Here is an 18,576-nt window from a genome sequence, read left to right as displayed (position 1 = left end):
TTTTCTGCCGATCAGTGTCAAAAAATTCAAATTAAATCCACTGTGATTCAATGTTGTAAAACAAGAAAAAATGAAAACATCCAAGGGGGAAGAGTGAATACTTTTTAAAGGTACTGTAGCTGGGGTGCTTAAGACTTTTCATAGTACTGTATTTGTCAATGTGTGGAGCAGAGAGAAGTTCGTAAATCCGGCAGCAGCAAAGGATTTTGGGAATGGCGAGGGTGGAGCGCCATGGAACAGGTGTGGGGCAGGTGGCAGAGAAGTGCCAGGGGTGGAGAGAGGTGGTGTGTGTGCAGGCACACCCAGCGCTGAGACACCAGGCACGGTCATTTAATTCCAAACAATTGGTTTATTGATCAATACAGAATGTCTCCCTGGTGCTCCCCGCCCCCTCCCCTCTCCCGTCCCCTTTTCCCAACCATGATTTCCCTCACCCTGCCCCCTATCCCACTCTCAGTCCAGAATAGAGACCCAGATCAGAATCAGGTTTATCATCACTCACATATTTTTTGTGGCAGCGGTGCATATTTACTTGTCGGTGGGGAGGATTGTTCCTGTGATGGAGCTGGCTGAGCTATTTTCGTTAATTTTCTTTCACTAAAGATGAATATTGTCTCCTGTAAAGAAGCCCATTTCATATCCTAGCTATTTAGTTATTTATTTTTATTTAGGGATACAGCATGGAACAGGCCCTTCTGGCCCAGTGACCCATGCTGCTCAACAACCCACCTATCCTCAGACGGCAAGTTACAATGACTAACTAACCTCCTAACCGCTACGTCTCAGGACTGTGGGAGGAAACCGGAGCACCTGGAAGAGACCCACATATACACGGTGAGGACATACAAACTCCTTACAGCGGATGCTGGAATCGAGCTCTGCACCGTAATAGCATCGTGCTAACCGCTACGCTGCCAAAGCGCCCTATTGCATCACAGGCTCTCAACCCTAATCGTGCATAAGCTCTGCATCAATATTTTTGATTACACAGCATATTTTCTGGGCCAAATACAGCCAAATGGGACTAGCTTTAATGGGCATCTTGGTTGGCATGGACAAGTAATGGACTATACCTGTGCTGGTTTGCCTTTTGTTCCATGTCTCATTTGCCTGCATTTGACCCATATCCCTCCAATCCTTTCCGATCCATGCACCTGTCCAAGAATCTTTTAAACATCGCAATTGTACCCACCTCTACCACTTCCATTGGCAGCTCTTTCAGATCCCCTGAAAGTTCATTCCCTTGCAATCATCTGGCTTTAGACTCCCCTACTTGTCTGCCTTGTTCACTACGGGAACAACTGTCCCAGCCTATCCCAAGTGATTAGATGTATTTAAAGCGAGGGTTGATAAGTTTTTGCTTGGTCAGGGCATCAAAGCGTATGGGGAGAAGGCAGTAAAATGGGTTTGAGAGGGAAATTAAATCAGCCATGTTGGAATGGCAGAGCAGACTCAATGGGCCATGTGGCCTAGTCCTACTCCTATGCCTTACGGTCTTAAGGTCTCTCTCCAGTCCCTGCAACATCCTGATGAATCTTTCTGCAGCTCCTCAAGCCTATGATTCCTCCTGCCACACTGCTCACTGTTAATGTATATGATAGTGGATCATATTCAAGTTCCAGTTTATTGTCATCTGACTGTACATAACTACAACCAATGAAACAACGTTCCTCCAGATCACACACAAAACATATATCACACACAGCACAGAAAACAAAATATTACCACAGATAAGCAGTAAACAGCTCACTGTCCTATTGACGAGACCTCAATGGCTGCAGGATATCAGTCCCAGCTGACTGCACAAATATTCTCCAATAATCTGCACTCCAGAAAGAATCAGAGTCAGGTTTATTATCACAGACTCTTTGTCTTGGTTGAACTTAGTACAGACTCTTTACTGATAAGTGTACAAGAGACGTTCAGAAAGATGATCTCAGAAGTGCGGATGGGAGTAAAGGATGGAAAATCAGTGAAGGACAGGCATAAAATCGGCACAAAGGATATGCTGCACATCCAGAAAGGAAAGGGCCAGTAACATCATGAAGGATTCCACCCTCCCTGCTTGTCCCATCACAGTGGAGGCTGCGTAGCATCCACGCCGGGACCAGCAGACTCAAAACCAGCTTGGCTGATTTGCACCTCCACCTACTATCCCACCCCTCCACACCCCCACCATTACTTATCACTTCCTGTCACAGTCACCTTATGTACAGGTTCTCCTGTGCCTAGCGTCACTCTATGGACATTCAATAAATGTATATCAGCTATTTTATGTAATCATATTTACTGTGTTTTTATTATTATCGTCTTTTATTTTGGTATTGCATCAGATGTGGATAACAACTACTTCATTCTCCTTTACACTCGTGTACCGGAAATGACATTAAACAATCTTGAATCTGAAATATTTATAGACATAAAATTAATGTATATAAGTTATTGTGTGTTTATATTTATTGTGCTTTCTAATTTATGTGCTCTTTATCACGTTGTGTTTCTTTTTATGATGCAAACCCAAATAACAATTATTTTGTTTCTCCTTTTCACTTGCACCCTGGAAATGACATTGAACAATCTTGAGTCTTGAATGTTGAAATCCTGGTACTTCTGTCCTCACTGCATAACACCACTCAATGCACCAGGTCCCCCTTCGCCTGTCTCTCCCTGAGGCTAAGGAAAACTGAGGCACACGTAGCAGATATAGCAAACACCTCACAGCTCAGCTATTGCAGACTTAAGACACTCAATGAATTTTGACTACATTACTATATTAGTATAATTGATTAAGATCCAGGACGAGACCCCAAGCTCACACCTCACCCCCCTTTATTATAACATTTATGTTTACTCAGTAAGCTGTGTTGGCTAAACGCCAGCACACTTGAGTTCTGTTCCACTAATCACTGCCTTCCTCTTTATTGAGCCGTTAATTTGCTTTTATTATATGTGGCTGAAGGGGGACCTGGACATTTTTATAGGAGTATGTTGGGCCTGATAAGTCTGCATGGTACCTTGTAAACTCCAGCTGGGACTTTATTATCCAGCATGTGGCTTTTCCGTTCAGTATTGTGGGGGAGAAAAAAGCATCTGCTCCAAAGTTGGGGGAAAAACTTCTGAATCTGAATCAGGTTTATTATCTCTGACAAATGTCGTGAAACTTGTTGTTTTCTAGCAGCAGTACAGAGCAATACACAAGGTAGTATATATATATTTATGTGTGTGTGTGTGTATTTTTATACACACACACACACACACACACACACACACACACACACACACGGGGTGATTGATAAATTTGTGGCCTAAGATAGAAGGAGATCAGTTATTAACTTCAAACTTCCTGCATTATCACTCAAAGAGTTGAACTGCACGTGCATGTAACGAGAGCGTCTTGGACCTCCAGGTAGTCCAGGTTGTTACATGCATGTGCAGTTCAACTCTTTGAGTGATAATACAGAAAGTTTGAAGTTAATAACTCATCTCCGTCTACCTTGGGCCATGAACTTATCAATCACCCCTCATCCGTATGTGTGTGTGTGTGCTGTATATTTCTTAATATATAATCTGTAATATATTTTGCGCACTGCACTGTACCACTGTAATTCATATATATATATCTATATGTAGTGTGTGTGTAAAATATATTTACACACACACTACATACACAATGGCCTCTTTATTAGATACACCGGTACACCAGCTCATTAATGCAAATATCTAATCAGCCAATCATGTGGCAGCAACCCAAGGCATAAAAGCACACAGACATGGTCAAGAGGTTCAGTTGTTGTGCAGAACAAACATCAGAATGGGGAAGAAATGTGATCTAAGTGACTTCATGGACAGGTTGTTAATGCCAGTTGGGGTGGTTTGAGGATGGTGCAAAAAACAGAAAAATATCAAGTGAGTGACAATTCTGTGGGTGAAAATGCCTTGTTAATGAGAGAGGTCAGAGGAGAATGGCCAGACTGGTTCAAGCTGACAGTAACTCAAATAACCATGCATTACAATAGTGGTGTGCAGAAGAGCATCTCTGAATACACAACCTTGAAGTGGATAGGTGACTGACTGGGGGTACCTAATAAAGTGGCCCCTGAGTGTGTGCGTGTGTGTGTGTGTGTGTGTGTGTGTCTGTGTGCGTGTGTGTGTGTGTCTGTGTGTCTGTGTGCGTGTCTGTGTGTCTGTGTGCGTGTGTGTGTGTGTCTGTGTGTGTGTGCGCGTGTGTGTGTGTGCGCGTGTCTGTGTGTGTGTGTGTGTGTGCGCGTGTCTGTGTGTGTGTCTGTGTGCGTGTGTGTGCGCGCGTGTGCGTGTGCGTGTCTGTGTGTGTGTGTGTGTGTGTGTGTGTGTGCGCGTGTGCGTGTGTCTGTGTCTGTGTGTGTGTGTCTGTGTGTCTGTGTGTGCGTGTGTGTGTGCGCGCGTGTGCGTGTGTGTGTGCGTGTCTGTGTGTGTGTGTGTGTGTCTGTGTGCGTGTGTGTGTGTCTGTGTGTGTGTCTGTGTGTGTGTGTGTGTGTGTGCGCGTGTGCGTGTGTGTGTGTGTGTGTCTGTGTGTGCGTGTGTGTGTGCGCGCGTGTGCGTGTGTGTGTGCGTGTCTGTGTGTGTGTGTGTGTGTCTGTGTGTGCGTGTGTGTGTGTCTGTGTGTGTGTGTGTGTGTGTGTGTGTGTGTGTGTGTCTGTGTGCGTGTGTGTGCGTGCGTGTGCGTGTGTGTGTGCGTGTCTGTGTGTGTGTGTGTGTGTGTGTGTGTTTATAATTAAATAAGTAGTGCAATAACAGAGGAAAATAGTGAGGTGGTGTTTATGGGTTCATGAACCATTCAGAAATCTGATGGTAGAAGTTAAGAAGCTGTTCTTAAAACGTTGAGCGTGTGCCTTCAGGATCCTGTTCCTGTACCTCCTTCTTGGTGGTAGTAATGAGACGAGGGCTTGCTCTGGATGGTGAGGATCCTTAATGATGGATGCTCCCTTTTTGAGTCTTTGCCGTTTGAAGATGCCCTCGATGGTCGGGGCGGGGGGGAGGCTAGTGCCCATGAGAAAGCTGACTGATCTTATAACCCTCTGCAGATATATATAATCCTGTGCAGCGGCCCCTCCATACCAGACAGTGATGCAACCAATTAGAATGCTCTCCATGGTACATCTGTAGAAATTTACTCGAGTATTTGGTGACATACCAAATCTCCTCAAGTTCCTAATGAAGATCTTCAGAGATGTTAACTCTGAGGAACTTGAAATTGCGCACCCTTTCCACTGCAGATTCCTCGGTAAGGAGGAATTCAACAGGTCTGGCAGCATCTTACCTACTACTGGCCATTACTACGCTGGCGTTTAGAGCAGCAGTGAATGTTCTCTATTTGTGGTGGTGTTCAGGGCTTCCTTCATCGTGTCAGTAGCTTCCTCGGTTTTCACTACTGTCTGCCATGCAAGTCCCGGGTGGAGACTCAGGAATACCATCACACTCAGATGCAGAAGGATTCTTTATTACTGTTTCCATAATAATTTTGTTTTACCAGTCAGGGTTGTCAGACCTGAGCAGAACCCCTGAATCTGTAGGTCTGGTGGAACACTCTGAGTCTGGCCTCTACCCTTTGACCTGTTTGGCATAGGTGACCTTACCAAGAGCCAAAGCATAAAGCCCTGACTCCAGCCAACATAGCTCTTCGGATCATTGAGCCACGCAAACCTCTAAACCTAATAACAAGGTTGTGGTCCTCTTGGAGGCCAGCAGCATCCATGGAGAGGAATAAACAATCGAGGGCCTCACCTATCAACTGTCAGCTTGTACTCCTCCTCCTCCACCCACTTTTTCATTCTGGCTCTTCCCCGCTTCTCTTCAGTCCTGATGAAGAGTCACAGTCCGAAATGTCATCTGTCACTCCCCTCCACAGATGCTGCCTGACATACTGACTTTCTTCAATATTTTGTACGGGAGGTTGAGGACTTTAGTGTCATATACTGAGTGGTTAGGTAACATACCGGACAGCCATGTAGCATAGCAGCTAGCGTTACGCTTTACAGCGCCATCAATCATGGTTAAATTCCCACCACTATCTGTAAAGAGTTATTTATATTCATTTTATTTAGCGATACAGCGTACAACAGGCCCCGTCGGCCCAATCAGCCGCACCATGAAGCAACCCTATTTAACCCTAGCCCAATCACAGGACAATTTACATCGACCAATTAACCCACTAACTGGTACATCCTTGGACTGTGGGAGGAAACTGAAGCGCTGGGAGGGAACCCACGCGGTCACGGGGAAAACATACAAGCTCCTTGCAGACGGCACCAGAATTGAACTCTGAACTCCAGAACATCCCAAGCTGTAACAGTGTCACGTTAACAGCCATGCTACTATGGACGTTCTCTCTGTGACCGCTTTCCTCCCACATTCCCAAAATGCACAGGTTAGTAAGGGTTAATAAGTTGCAGGTTTGCTATGTGGTGACTGGATGCGTGGTGACAATTGCAGGCTGCCACCAGCACATTCTTGGACTGTGTTGGTCGTTGACACAAGCAATGCACTTCTCTGTACATTTCGATGTTTCGATATAAAGTAAAGGCATCCGTTAGTCTTGCGAGACCATGGATCTACGCCTGGAAAGTCTTCACTCTCCAGGGCGCAGGCCTGGGCAAGGTTGTATGGAAGACCAGCAGTTGCCCATGCTGCAAGTCTTCCCTCTCTACGACACCGATGTTGTCCAAGGGAAGGGCATTAGGACCCATACAGCTTGGCACCAGTGTCATGGCAGAGGAACGTCTGATTAAGTGGCTTGCTCAGGGACACAACACGTTCCCTCGGCTGGGGCTCGAACTCATGACCTTCAGGTCGCTAGTCCAATGCCTTAACCACTTGGCCACGTGCCCACACTGTTTCAATATAGATGCAACAAATAAAGCTAAGCTTTAATCGCCTTTCCCCTGCTCTGGCTGCGTATCCTACCCTTACAAGCCATCTTTTTGTGAACATTTTCAAGTATCACTCTACTCTTTCAGAAGGAAGGAAGGCAAAAACCAGAGATTATCGCCCAGTTAACCTGACTTCAGTAGTTCGGACAATGTTGGAGTCTATTATCAAGGATGCGGTTTTGGAGTAAAGAGGCATTTGATAAAGTAGGCCAAAGTCAGCATGGTTTCTTTAAGGGGAAATCTTGCCTAACAAATCTATTGGAAATCTTTAAGGAAGTAACAGACAAAATAGGAAAATGAGAGTCAGTGGACAGTGTTTACTTGGATTTTCAGAAGGCCTTTGACAAAGTGCCGCACATGAGTCAGCTAACCAAGAGCCCACAGTGTTGAAGGAAAGATACTAGCATGAATAGAAGATTGGATAACTGGAAGGAGGGCCATCCGCAGTTTATTCACTAACATCGTCGTGTTGTTAACATCTCGTGCTTGCTCTGGCTTCATATCCTACACAGTATCAATCACAGCTTTTGCGATTATTTTCATTTGACTCCCATCAGTCATCTTCTTGTGGCTGCAACTCTGGACTCCCAAAGTCCCATGTGTAAAGATGCACGTGCCTTCCAGAATTTCATTTGCTTGCCTCATCCCCATCGCCAACCACGGCGGACATCCTCTGCAGCTGTGAAACTCCCCAAACTCTGCAATTCGACCTCCGAAACGCGAGCCCTTCAATCTCACTGTGTCAAGAGACAAATTAAAATCTATCTCTGGCCAACCTTTGCAATTCCCTGTTTCAGTAAGGTGGCTCAGTGAAGTTTTTTTCTGCTGACTCTCCTCAGTACACAGAACAGTGAAGCACAGGAACAGGCCCTTCGGCTCAGAATGACCGGACCAATCACAGTGCCGAAATATAGCACCTTGGTTTGTCCTTTCCCCGCATTTAGTGTGCTGCTGTGCAAATACGTGTAAGTTATTCCTGAAGCACAGGCTTGAGAATATTGAGAATAAGAAAGGAAATGGGAGATTCCTCTGATGACTTACGCTCGCACTCTTTGACATCCATGTTGAACTGTTTCAGAGCACCCATGGTGATCTGTTTGACCTCATTATCGAGCAGCAGCTGGAGGAGGGATGTGGAGAGGTGCTTACAGGCGGACATGCAGGCTGTCTGAGCCACTTTGCCCTGGAAAACAAGAAGAGTGTAGACATCAGCCATCAGTGCTTAAGCAAGATTCAATGTATAGAAAGTCTTTACAGGTCACCTGTTTCCCCTTTGTCCCTTCCTATCTCCTGATCTACCCGTCCTCACACACATCCACTCCTTTCCAAACCACCCACACCCCAAAACCCCTATTGGAATCATAGAACAAGGAAACTGGCTATTCAGCCCATCTAATCATACCAAGCTGGTACTCTGGCTAGTCCCATCTGGACCATAGCCCTCCATACCCTCCCATCCATGTAATAATATTGCAATGTTTAAAGAGAGATTTGGATAGGTACATGGATAGGAGGGGTTTGAAGGACTTAGTCCAGGTGTAGGTGACGGGACTAAGCAGAATAACAGTTGGGCATAGACTACGTAAGCCTAAGTGACTGTTTCTGTGCTAAGTGCTCTAAGACTCTATCACTCTATTCTACATTTTGATAATGGTTTCCCTTGCAGAGCCTCAATAAATTGCACATTGCATATTTAGATGGAGACATAACGTAAAGATTTTTACTCCTGATGTATACGAAGGATGTAAGCAATGAAGTCAATTTAGTTCAATTGTTTGGAATGAAATGATTTGCTTAGTGCCTCCAGGCTGGGTGTGTCTGTACCCACACCACACCCCACTCCTGGGGCTCCTCCGTCATCTGGCCCACACCCCTCCCACACACTTCACCCTCACCATTCCCAACATAGTTTGCCAGATTTACATACTCCACATTAACAAATACATCATCACCATCATGTGCCATGACATATGAGGTGGGCAATCTTGGTCTATGACAGTTGGAGAGGTGTTCTTTTCATGAAATTCTGCACCCTTTTTTCTCCAAACATACCTTTGCTCATTGCGGCCAAAATTCAGCGTCAGAAGTTTGCAAAGGAACATCTAAACAAGTCTGACGCATTTTGGAAGCAAGTCCTGTGGACTGATGAAGTTAAAATAGAACTTTTTGGCTGCAATGAACAAAGTTATGCTTGGAGAAAAAAGGGTGCAGAATTTCATGAAAAGAACACCTCTCCAATTGTTAAGCACGGGGGGTGGATCGATCATGCTTTGGGCTTATGTTGCAGCCAGTGGCACGGGGAACATTTCGCTGGTACCAGCAAATTCTGGAAGCAAACATCACACCGTCTGTAAAAAAAAGCCGAAGATGAAAAGAGGATGGCTTCTACAACAGGATAATGAACCTAAACACACCTCAAATTCTACAATGGAATACCTCAAGAGGCGCAAGCTGAAGGTTTTGCCATGGCCCTCACAGTCCCCCGACCTAAACACCATCGAGAATCTGTGGATAGACCTCAAAAGAGCAGTGCATGCAAGATGACCCAAGAATCTCACAGAACTAGAAGCCTTTTGCAAGGAAGAATGGGCGAAAATCCCCCAAACAACAATTGAAAGACTCTTAGCTGGCTGCAGAAAGCGTTTACAAGCTGTGATACTTGCCAAAGGGGGTGTTACTAAGTACTGACCATGGAGGGTGCCCAAACTTTTGCTTCAGGCCCCTTTCCTTTTTTGTTATTTTGAAACTGTAAAAGATGGAAATAAAAAAGTAATCTTCCTTAAAATATTAGAGAAATGTGTCATCTTTAACTTTATGCCTTTTGGAAATCAGGTAATCTTTTATTCGCTTAGTTATTCACAGTATCAGAAATTTTGACCGGGGTGCCCAAACTTTTGCATGCCACTGTACCTCCTCAAAACACTCAATCAGATTTGTGAGTTGTGATCTCCCTTGCAGAAAGTCCTCCCCACATGAATGCCCACAGTTGATAAGCTATCCATGGTATTCACGGGAGCAGCCTAATCAGTCACTGTCATTTGGTAGTCCGATCACTGACAGCCGTCACAGTGGGGTGCCCCCGTATGAAGTGTCCTCATTAACGTCCCACCACTGTGCATCCTCAGGTCATCCTACTTGTCTTCCGTTCATTTAGTCCCCAGTATTTGGCCCACACTCGCTTACACAAGGGTCAGTAAATAAATTTACAAGGATTTTGATTGGTCTTAAGAACCTGAGTTATAGGGGAAAGTTGTAATAGCAGGGACTTTTCCTCTCTTGGAGCATAGAAGAATATATCAGAATCAGAATCAGAATCAGGTTAAATATCACTTTGTTAACTTTGTGGCAGCAGTACAATGCAATACATGATAATAGAAAGAAAAAGAAACTGTGAATTAAAGTAAGCATATATATACTAAATAGTTACATTAAATAAGTCCTGCAAAAATATATATAAATGTAGTGAGGTAGTGTTCATGGCTTCAACGTCCATTTAGAAACCGGAAGGCAGAGGGGAAGAAGTTGTTCCTGAATCGTTGAGTGTGTGCCTTCAGGCTTCAGTACTTCCTTCCTGATTGTAACAATGTCCTGGGTGATAGAGGTCCTCAATGATGGATGACGGCTTTCTGGGGCACCACTCAGTGAAGATGTCCTGGTTACTATGGAGGATAGTGTCCATAATGGAGCTGACTAATTTTACAACCCTCTGCAGCTTACTTCGATCCTGTGCAGTATCCACTCCCCCTCCCCCCATATCAGACAGTCATCACAATGTGGTGAATGGGAGGAAAATCGATAGAGGTATACAAAATTATGAGGGTATGTATAGGATGAATGCAAACAGGTTTTTTCCACTGAGATTGGGTGAGACTAGAACTAGAGGTCATAGGTTAAGGGTGAAAGGTGAAATTTTAAAGGGACCACGAAGGGTTTCACTCAGAGGGTGGTGTGAGAGTAAAACGAGCTACCAGTGGAAGTACACTTAAGAGAAGTTTGGATAAGTACATGGATGGGAGGGATACGGACGGCTATGGTCATGATGCAGGTCGATGGGACTAGGTAGAGTAATAGTTTGGCATGGACTAGATGGGCTGCAAAGCCTGTTTCTGTGCTGTAGTACTCTATGACTCTAAATGTGGTTTATTCAGCTTTGCCCACTTCCTGGATAAAGTAGAACATGATCTCCACATTAATCTATTTTTTGCTGGGATCAGTGAGTGGAATGTAATTGTTCAAGTGCTGTTGAACCAGGCATTAACCACACAAGGAGACTTAACCAGGATTTCCACTGGTACAAAAAGGCCGTTGAAAATTGGAAAACAAAACTGCGGATGCTGGAAACTTGAAGTAAAAATAGAAAATGTTGGAAGCACTCAGTGTGGAAAGAGAAACAGAATTAATATTTCAAGGAAACTTCACTTGAATATCCTGAGAAAGTGTCTCAGATCTGAGTCATTAACTATTTCTCTCTCCAAGGTGCTGCTGAGTGTTTCAGAGTCACGGAGCACTACAGCTTAGAAACCGGCCCTTCAGCCCATCTAGTCCATGCTGAACTGTTATTCTGCCTAGTTCCCATTGACTTACACCTGGACCATATCTCTCCATACCCCTCTCATCCATGTACCCATGCAAACTTCTCTTAACTATTATCAAACCCGCATCCACCACTTCCATTGACAGCTCGTTCCACCCTCTGAGTGAAGAAGTTTTAAGATCATAAGTTCCCCTTCAGGTTCCCCGTAAATGTTTCACCTTTCACCTTTAACCTATGACCTCTAGTTTTTTTCCCAACCTCGGTGGAAAAAGCCTGGCTACTTTTACCCTATCTATAATTAACCGAGAAAACTTTGAGAGACTGAAGAGCACGAAGTTTTTTAGTGTGCACATAACAGATGATCTAACTTGGTCCCACAATACCTCTTCACTAGTCAAGAAGGCATAACAGCATCTGCACTTTCTGAAGAGATTGAAGTGTGCCAGTCTCTCTGCCCCCTTTCTGACATTCTGCAGGAGCACTATCAAGATTGTCCTGTCTGACTGCATCATTGTGTGACACGGAAGCTGCAAGGCATCAGACCACAGGATGCTACAGAGGACAATAAAAAACATCAAAAGTATCACAGGGGTCGTTCTCCTTCCGATTTGTGACATTTACCGGGAGCTTCGGAATCAGGTTTAACATCACCGATGTATGCAGTGGAATTTGATAACTTAGCGGCAGCAGTATGATGCAAAACATGATAACATAGAAAATAAATCAAACAATCAATGAATTACAGTAAGTATATATATCCATATCAAATTGTTAAATTAAAAAAATGTAAAAACAGAAATAATAAAAAAGTGAGGTAGTGTTCATGGGTTCAACGTCTATTTAGGAATCAGATAGCAGAGGGGAATAAGCTGTTCCTTAATCCTTGAGTGGGTGCCTTCAAGCTTCTGTACCTCCTTCCTGATGGTAACAATGAGAAGAGGGCATTTCCTGGGCATCCTTAATAATGGACGTCACCTTTCTGAGACACCGCTCCTTGAAGATATCTTGGATGCTGTGGAGGCTAGTACCCATGATGGAGCTGACTAATTTTACAACTTTGTAGATGAAGGGCCTAAAGTATTGCTGAGACCCTTACCACTCATCGCACAATTTGTTTGACTCACTACCGTCAGGAAGGAGGTATAGCAGCATCAGAACTAGGACTGCCAGACTGGGTAACAGCTTCTTCCCTCAGGCTGTGAGACTAGTGAATACCCTGTCACCACTGGGGTCTCGTCACGAGGACAGCCAGCTGTTTACCTGTGCTGCGCTTTAATACAGGAATTTTGAATTATATTTTATTAATTATTTATAGAATAATACTTTGTTTTATGTGCTGTGTGTGATCTATGTTGTGTGGGTGCACCGTGGTCTGGAATGTTCTGTTTATTTGTATACACGTACAGTCAGATGACAATAAATTTGAACTTGAACATGAAATATGCACCTCATAATTTTATATACCTCTGTCAAATCTCCCCTCATTCTCCTACATTCCGGGGAATAAAGTCCTGGGTATTTTCTGGTTTTGGAATGTAAAGTGACTACCTGCCCTGATGATGAAGCACCACAATTCCTGTTCTGAACATTATTTATTACTTATTTATCTATTATTATGATTATGTTTTCTTTTTGCATTTGCACAATTTGTTTTCTGTACATTGGTTGGTTGTCTATCTTTGTGTGTAATTTTTTATTGATTCTATTATGTTTCTTGGTATTTACTGAGAACATCTACAAAAAAATGTCCTTTGATATGCATTAACTTTGAACTTTGAACTGATTAGTGTTGTGTTGAAGTACCAATCCAGGTGTTACGGTCATGCCAGAGATGGGAAGAGGCTTTAGTTTGATTAGGTTGATATAGTTTTGTGAGTCTGTACTATAGTTTAATACCACAGCCAATCTCTGGTCCAAATGGTGCCAGCGAACAAAGGAGACATCTTCCAGATAACAAAACTTTCTGATTACTTCACTCTTTCTTTTTCTGCCTTCTGCTTGTTCTTTTTGTGTTATTTGTGTTATGGAAACTTTTGGAGCCTGTGGTGTACAGTTTGAATCTGGATTGAAGGATCCAGCGCTTGCTGTGTCCGCAGAGCTGCCTCGTGGAGATCAGAGATGTGGGGGCTGAAAAGGTCCGAGAACACAAGCTGACTTGTGGAAAAGACCAGAGATGAGTCACGAGGTCATGAATGACTCCACCTCGAAGCAGCGAGGAAGACTGAAGCACCAAGGTGAACACAGAGGGAGTCAGTGATGGCTAGGCACGAGACGGTTGGCAGCTGGATCAGCATGTCGGGCCTGGTCAGTGTTCAGACCCAGTTCGGTGCGTTCAGCCCCATATAGGTGGCGTTCGGCCTGGATCAGCATGTTCGGCCCTGGAATAGAGGTGTTAGGACCCAGGTTGGTGGTCACTCTTTATGGAAGAACTGTGTTCGTGCAGTGAAAAGATGTTTCCCATATTCTGAGATTTATGTGATTATCAGACTGCACTTTATAGTGGTTTCCTTCAGTTTTTTGGTGTTTTCTTTCTTGTGGTCAATTAGTGGGTGGGTGATCTGATCATTCTTCGTGTATGGGGGGGTGGGGATTTGGTGCTTTCTGCGAGTGAGGGGGTAAAAAGATTGTTATGTGTAGGGGGTTCTTGTTTGTTTTTGTGGCTGTTTGTTGCTGTGGGCAAGAGGAAGATTTTGGGGTCTGCAAGGTTTGTTTCCTTTGTTTTTCATGCTGGTTGGGGAAGGAGTTGATGTCTTTTCTTTCATGAACACCCAGGGTCTTGCTGTATTTAATGGCTATCTGGAGGAGACAAATATCTGAGTTGTATTCTACATGCATACTTTGAAAATAAAATGAACCTTTGAACCTTTTAATCCTCAGAATCAGAATCAGCGATACATGTCATGTAAATTGTTGTTTCCCAGCGGCAGAACAGTGCAACACATAGAATTGAGCAACTATAACTCATAATAAGAAATATAAAAAATATAAATAATTAGGGCAATAAGAGAGCAAAATAGGTAGTGTTCATGGGTTAGTGGACTGATCAAAAATCTGCTGGCCGAGGGGAAGAAGCTGTTCCTAAACTGTTGAGTTCTTCTTCAGGCTCCTGTACCTCCTCTCTGATGAAAGTAATGAGAAGAGGGCTTATCCTGGACGGTGAGGGCCCTTCATGCTGGTTGCTGAGTCTTCAGCCATCGCCTCTTGAAGATGTCCTTGTCGGTGGGGAGGCTAGTGCCCATGGTGAAGCTGGCTGAGTTTACAACCCTCTGCAGCTTTTTCAGATCATGTGCATCAGTGCCCCCATACCAGATGGTCAAATGGTCGTGGCAGAGTGGGACAAAGGAACAGGGTTCGGTTGATTTAATCCTGTGAGCCTTACCACAGTTTAATATCAGAGCCAATCTCAGGCCTAATACTCTATGTACCCCTCCATATTGCTTGATAACTTCAGAAATACCTATAAAGCACAAATAAAATAATCAATTAATTTACCAAACACCATCTGGGATATGCCTCTCTCATACCTGGCAGTAGCCTCCAATCTGACTGCATGAACGCAGATTTCTCCAACTTCCAGTAATTTCTTCCCCCCTCCCCCTCTCTCTTTTTCCATTCTCCATTCTGACTCCCTTTTCTTCTCTTCACTGCCCATCACCTCCTTCTGGTGTCCCTTCTCCTTCCCTTTCTCCATGGTCCACTCTCCTCTCCTCTCAGGTTCCTTCTTCTTCAGCCCTTTGCCTCTTCCATCTGTCATCTCCCAGCTTCCCACTTCATCCCCGCCCCCATCCACCCACCTTGCCCCTCTTCTGTCTTCACCTGTCACCAGATTTATGAGTTGTCTGTTCAATATTTCAGTAATATTTGAGTAATCTTGCATATATAGTTTGATTAAGAAGCATTCTTATTTGCTTAAATAATTCATTATAGGTTATATGTAAAATTACCTGAATTGCATATGTCATCACGCTACCATGTGATAGGAACGTGACTCACATAAAGTAAACTCGAAGTTAGACTCACATTTCAGAATCCCATGTCTTCCTTGAATTAGTTTAATATTATTAAGCTTTTTCCCGACTCCTTTGCAGTCCTGATGAAGACCTCAGACCGAAACGTTGACTCTTTATTCCTTTCCGTAGATGCTGCCTGACATGCTGTGTTCCTGCAGCATTTTGTGTGTGTTATTCTGTGACATGCCCTCTTCCCATGACTAACACTGGGGAGGGGATACAGGAGCCTGAAGACCCACACTCAACGATTCAGAAGCAGATTAGTGAATTATCCATGAACCCATGAACACTGCCCCTCTATTCCTTTTTATTGCCCAATTTATTTATCTTGTAATTTAGAGTAACCTCCTGTCTTTACTGTACTGCTGCTGCAAAACAACAAATTTTGTGTCATGCAAGACAGTGATAATAAACCTAATTCTGAGCAACTGCCATTTTATTTATTTTAGTTTTTATTTAGCGATACAGCGCGTAATTGGCCCTTCCGGCCCTTCAAGCCACGGATTTAACCCTAGCCTAATCACAAGAAAATTACAATGGCCAACTAACATACCAAACAGTACGTCTTTGGACTGTGGGAGCAAACTGGAGCACCCAGAGTAATCCCACGTGGTCACGGGGAGAGACATACAAATTCCGAACTTCGGAAAGCCTCCAGTTGTAATAGTGCCACGCTAACTGCTACACTATCATGGGCCCCATTTGTGACAGAGCTTCCAACACTCTTCATACGTAGAAAAATAATAATCAATCCTCACTGCTTCTCGAGATCCAGATTCTTCTTTCAAATCATTATTGCACCTTAATAACTTCAAAACCTCAATCATCTCACCCCACAAGGTACCAGATTCCAGGAAATGTACATTCTGATGAAGTCACTGACCTGAAATGTTAACTCGGCCTCTCTCTCTTCCTGAGTACTCCCAGCATTTTCTCTTTCTATTTCAGGAAATATAACTCCAGATTCTGCATTCTCCCTTATAACTTAACCCTTAATGGACAAATATCATCCGAGACCATAAGACCTAGAAGCAAAATTAGGCTAATCAGCCCATCAAGTCTACTCCGCCATTCAATCATGGCTGATTTCTCATCCTTCTCAACCCCAATCACCACCCTCTCGCTCAAGAAGTTCCTCCTCATCTATGTAAATCGGCCACCTTCTGGTCAAACTACACTGTGTTCCTTGCAAAGCTTCCTGATCCTTATGGTCCCTTATATGGTGGAGAGCACTCTAACTGGTTGAATCACCGTCTGGTACGGAGGGGCCACTGCACAGGACAAGAAAAAGCTCCAGAGGATTGTTGACTCAGCCAGCTCCATCACGGGCACTGACCTCCCCAGCATCCAAGACACCTTCAAAAGGCAAAGCCTCAAAAAGGTGGCAGCCATCATTAGAGACCTCCACCACCAGGACATGCCCTCTACTTATTGTTACCGTCAAGGAGGAGGTACAAGAGCCTGAAGATACACACTCAATGCTTTAGGAACAGCTTCTTCCCCTCTGCCATCAGATCTCTGAATGGTCCATAAACCCATGAACACTGCCTCACTATTTTTGCTCTCTTTTTTCACTAATTGACTGCATATATATATATTTCTTATTATATTTTATAGCATATCTTATGTATTGCACTGTACTGCTGCCACAAAACAACAATTTTCACAACATATGTCAGTGATAATGAAGCTGATTCTGATTCAGATTCAAAGCTTGTGGTATTGAGTAAGTCATCGCAGGCTACATTCTGGGAATAATTCTCATGATACACAGTGGTGGGACGTTAACACAGATTCTTCATTCGCTTGTTATAGGATAGACCCCACTGTGAAGGCTGCCAGGGACTGACAGTCAAATCCCACTGACTCTGGATACTGGAGAAGTATACACATATTGGCCACTTTATTAAGTGCACCTCCTCGCTATTGGAAATATCTAAACAGCCAATCATGTAGCAGCAACTCAATGCATAAAAGCACAGTCAAGAGATTCAGTGGTTGTTCAGATCAATCATCAGAAAGGGGAAGAAATGTGACCTAAGTGACTTTGACCATGGAATGATCATTGGTGCCAGATGGGGTGGTCTGAGTATTTCGGAAACTGCTGATCTCCTGGGATTTTCATGCACAACTGTCTCTGGAGTTTAGAGAATGGTGCGAGACACAGAAAAAAAATCCAGTGAGCGGCAATTCTGTGGGTGAAAATGCCTTGTTAACGAGAGAGGTCAGAAGAGAATAGCCAGACTGGTTCAGGCAAACAGGTAGGAGACAGTAACTCAAATAACCACACATTGGTACAGTGGTGTGCAGAAGTGCATCTCTGAATGCACAACATGTCAAACCTTGAAGTGGATGGGCTACAGCAGCAGAAGACCATGAACATACACTCAGTGGCCACTTTCTTAGGTAAAGGAGATACCTAAAAAAATGGCCATTGAGTGTACACAGGACATATATTTAACCCACATCCAAATATCCGCTTTGAGATATGTAGACTGGTATTCCTTCAGCTTATCTGATGAATTCCCAAACCTATCCATGATGTTTTATGGACCTGCCTCAAGAAAGCAACATCAATCATCAGATAACTCACCATCCAGACCACGCTATCTTCTTGTAGCTACCATCAGGCAGCAGGTACAGAAACCTGAAGTCCCACACCACTTGGTTCAAGGACAGCTTTAACCACTGGCAAAACCCTAATCACTACCTCAGTATAACAACACTAAGACCATGTTCATCTCATCGCACAAAGACGGACTTTCTAATCTGCTGTTATCAGACTCTTGAATAAATCTCTTGTAGTGTAAGATGGAAACTTCACCTCACAATCCTTGTTATGTTCCTCAAGTTTAAGTTTAATTGTCATTTAGCCATACACATGAATACAGCCAAACATAACAGCAGAGGTGCAAAACACAGCACTAACAGTCATACACAGCACATATAACTAGATTAGAGGTCTACAACAACTAGAGGTCGTGGGTTAAGGGTGAAAGGTGAAATATTTAAGGGGAACATGAGGGGAAACTTCTTCACTCAGAGGGTGGTGAGGGTGTGGAACGAGCTGCCAGCGCAAGTGGTGCATGCGAGCTCGATTTCAATGTTTAAGAGAAGCATGGATAGG

General features: G+C 43.9%; 1 protein-coding gene across 2 annotated transcripts in view; it reads right to left on the bottom strand.

The window, feature by feature from the left end:
• exoc6b (exocyst complex component 6B) overlaps positions 1 to 18,576 on the bottom strand; it is an 899,778-nt gene that overhangs the window by 213,020 nt on the left and 668,182 nt on the right. For both annotated transcript variants that reach the window (XM_063047162.1, XM_063047163.1), the window contains exon 19: positions 7,947 to 8,088. In XM_063047162.1, coding sequence (XP_062903232.1) covers positions 7,947 to 8,088 — 142 coding nt within the window. The remainder of the gene's footprint in view (positions 1 to 7,946; positions 8,089 to 18,576) is intronic.

This window comes from Mobula hypostoma, chromosome 4 (genome assembly GCF_963921235.1).
Source record: "Mobula hypostoma chromosome 4, sMobHyp1.1, whole genome shotgun sequence".
NCBI classification, from domain to species: Eukaryota; Metazoa; Chordata; class Chondrichthyes; order Myliobatiformes; family Myliobatidae; genus Mobula; species Mobula hypostoma.
Note: the sequence above shows the minus strand (reverse complement) of the source record. Positions and strands in the feature narration are given on the sequence as shown.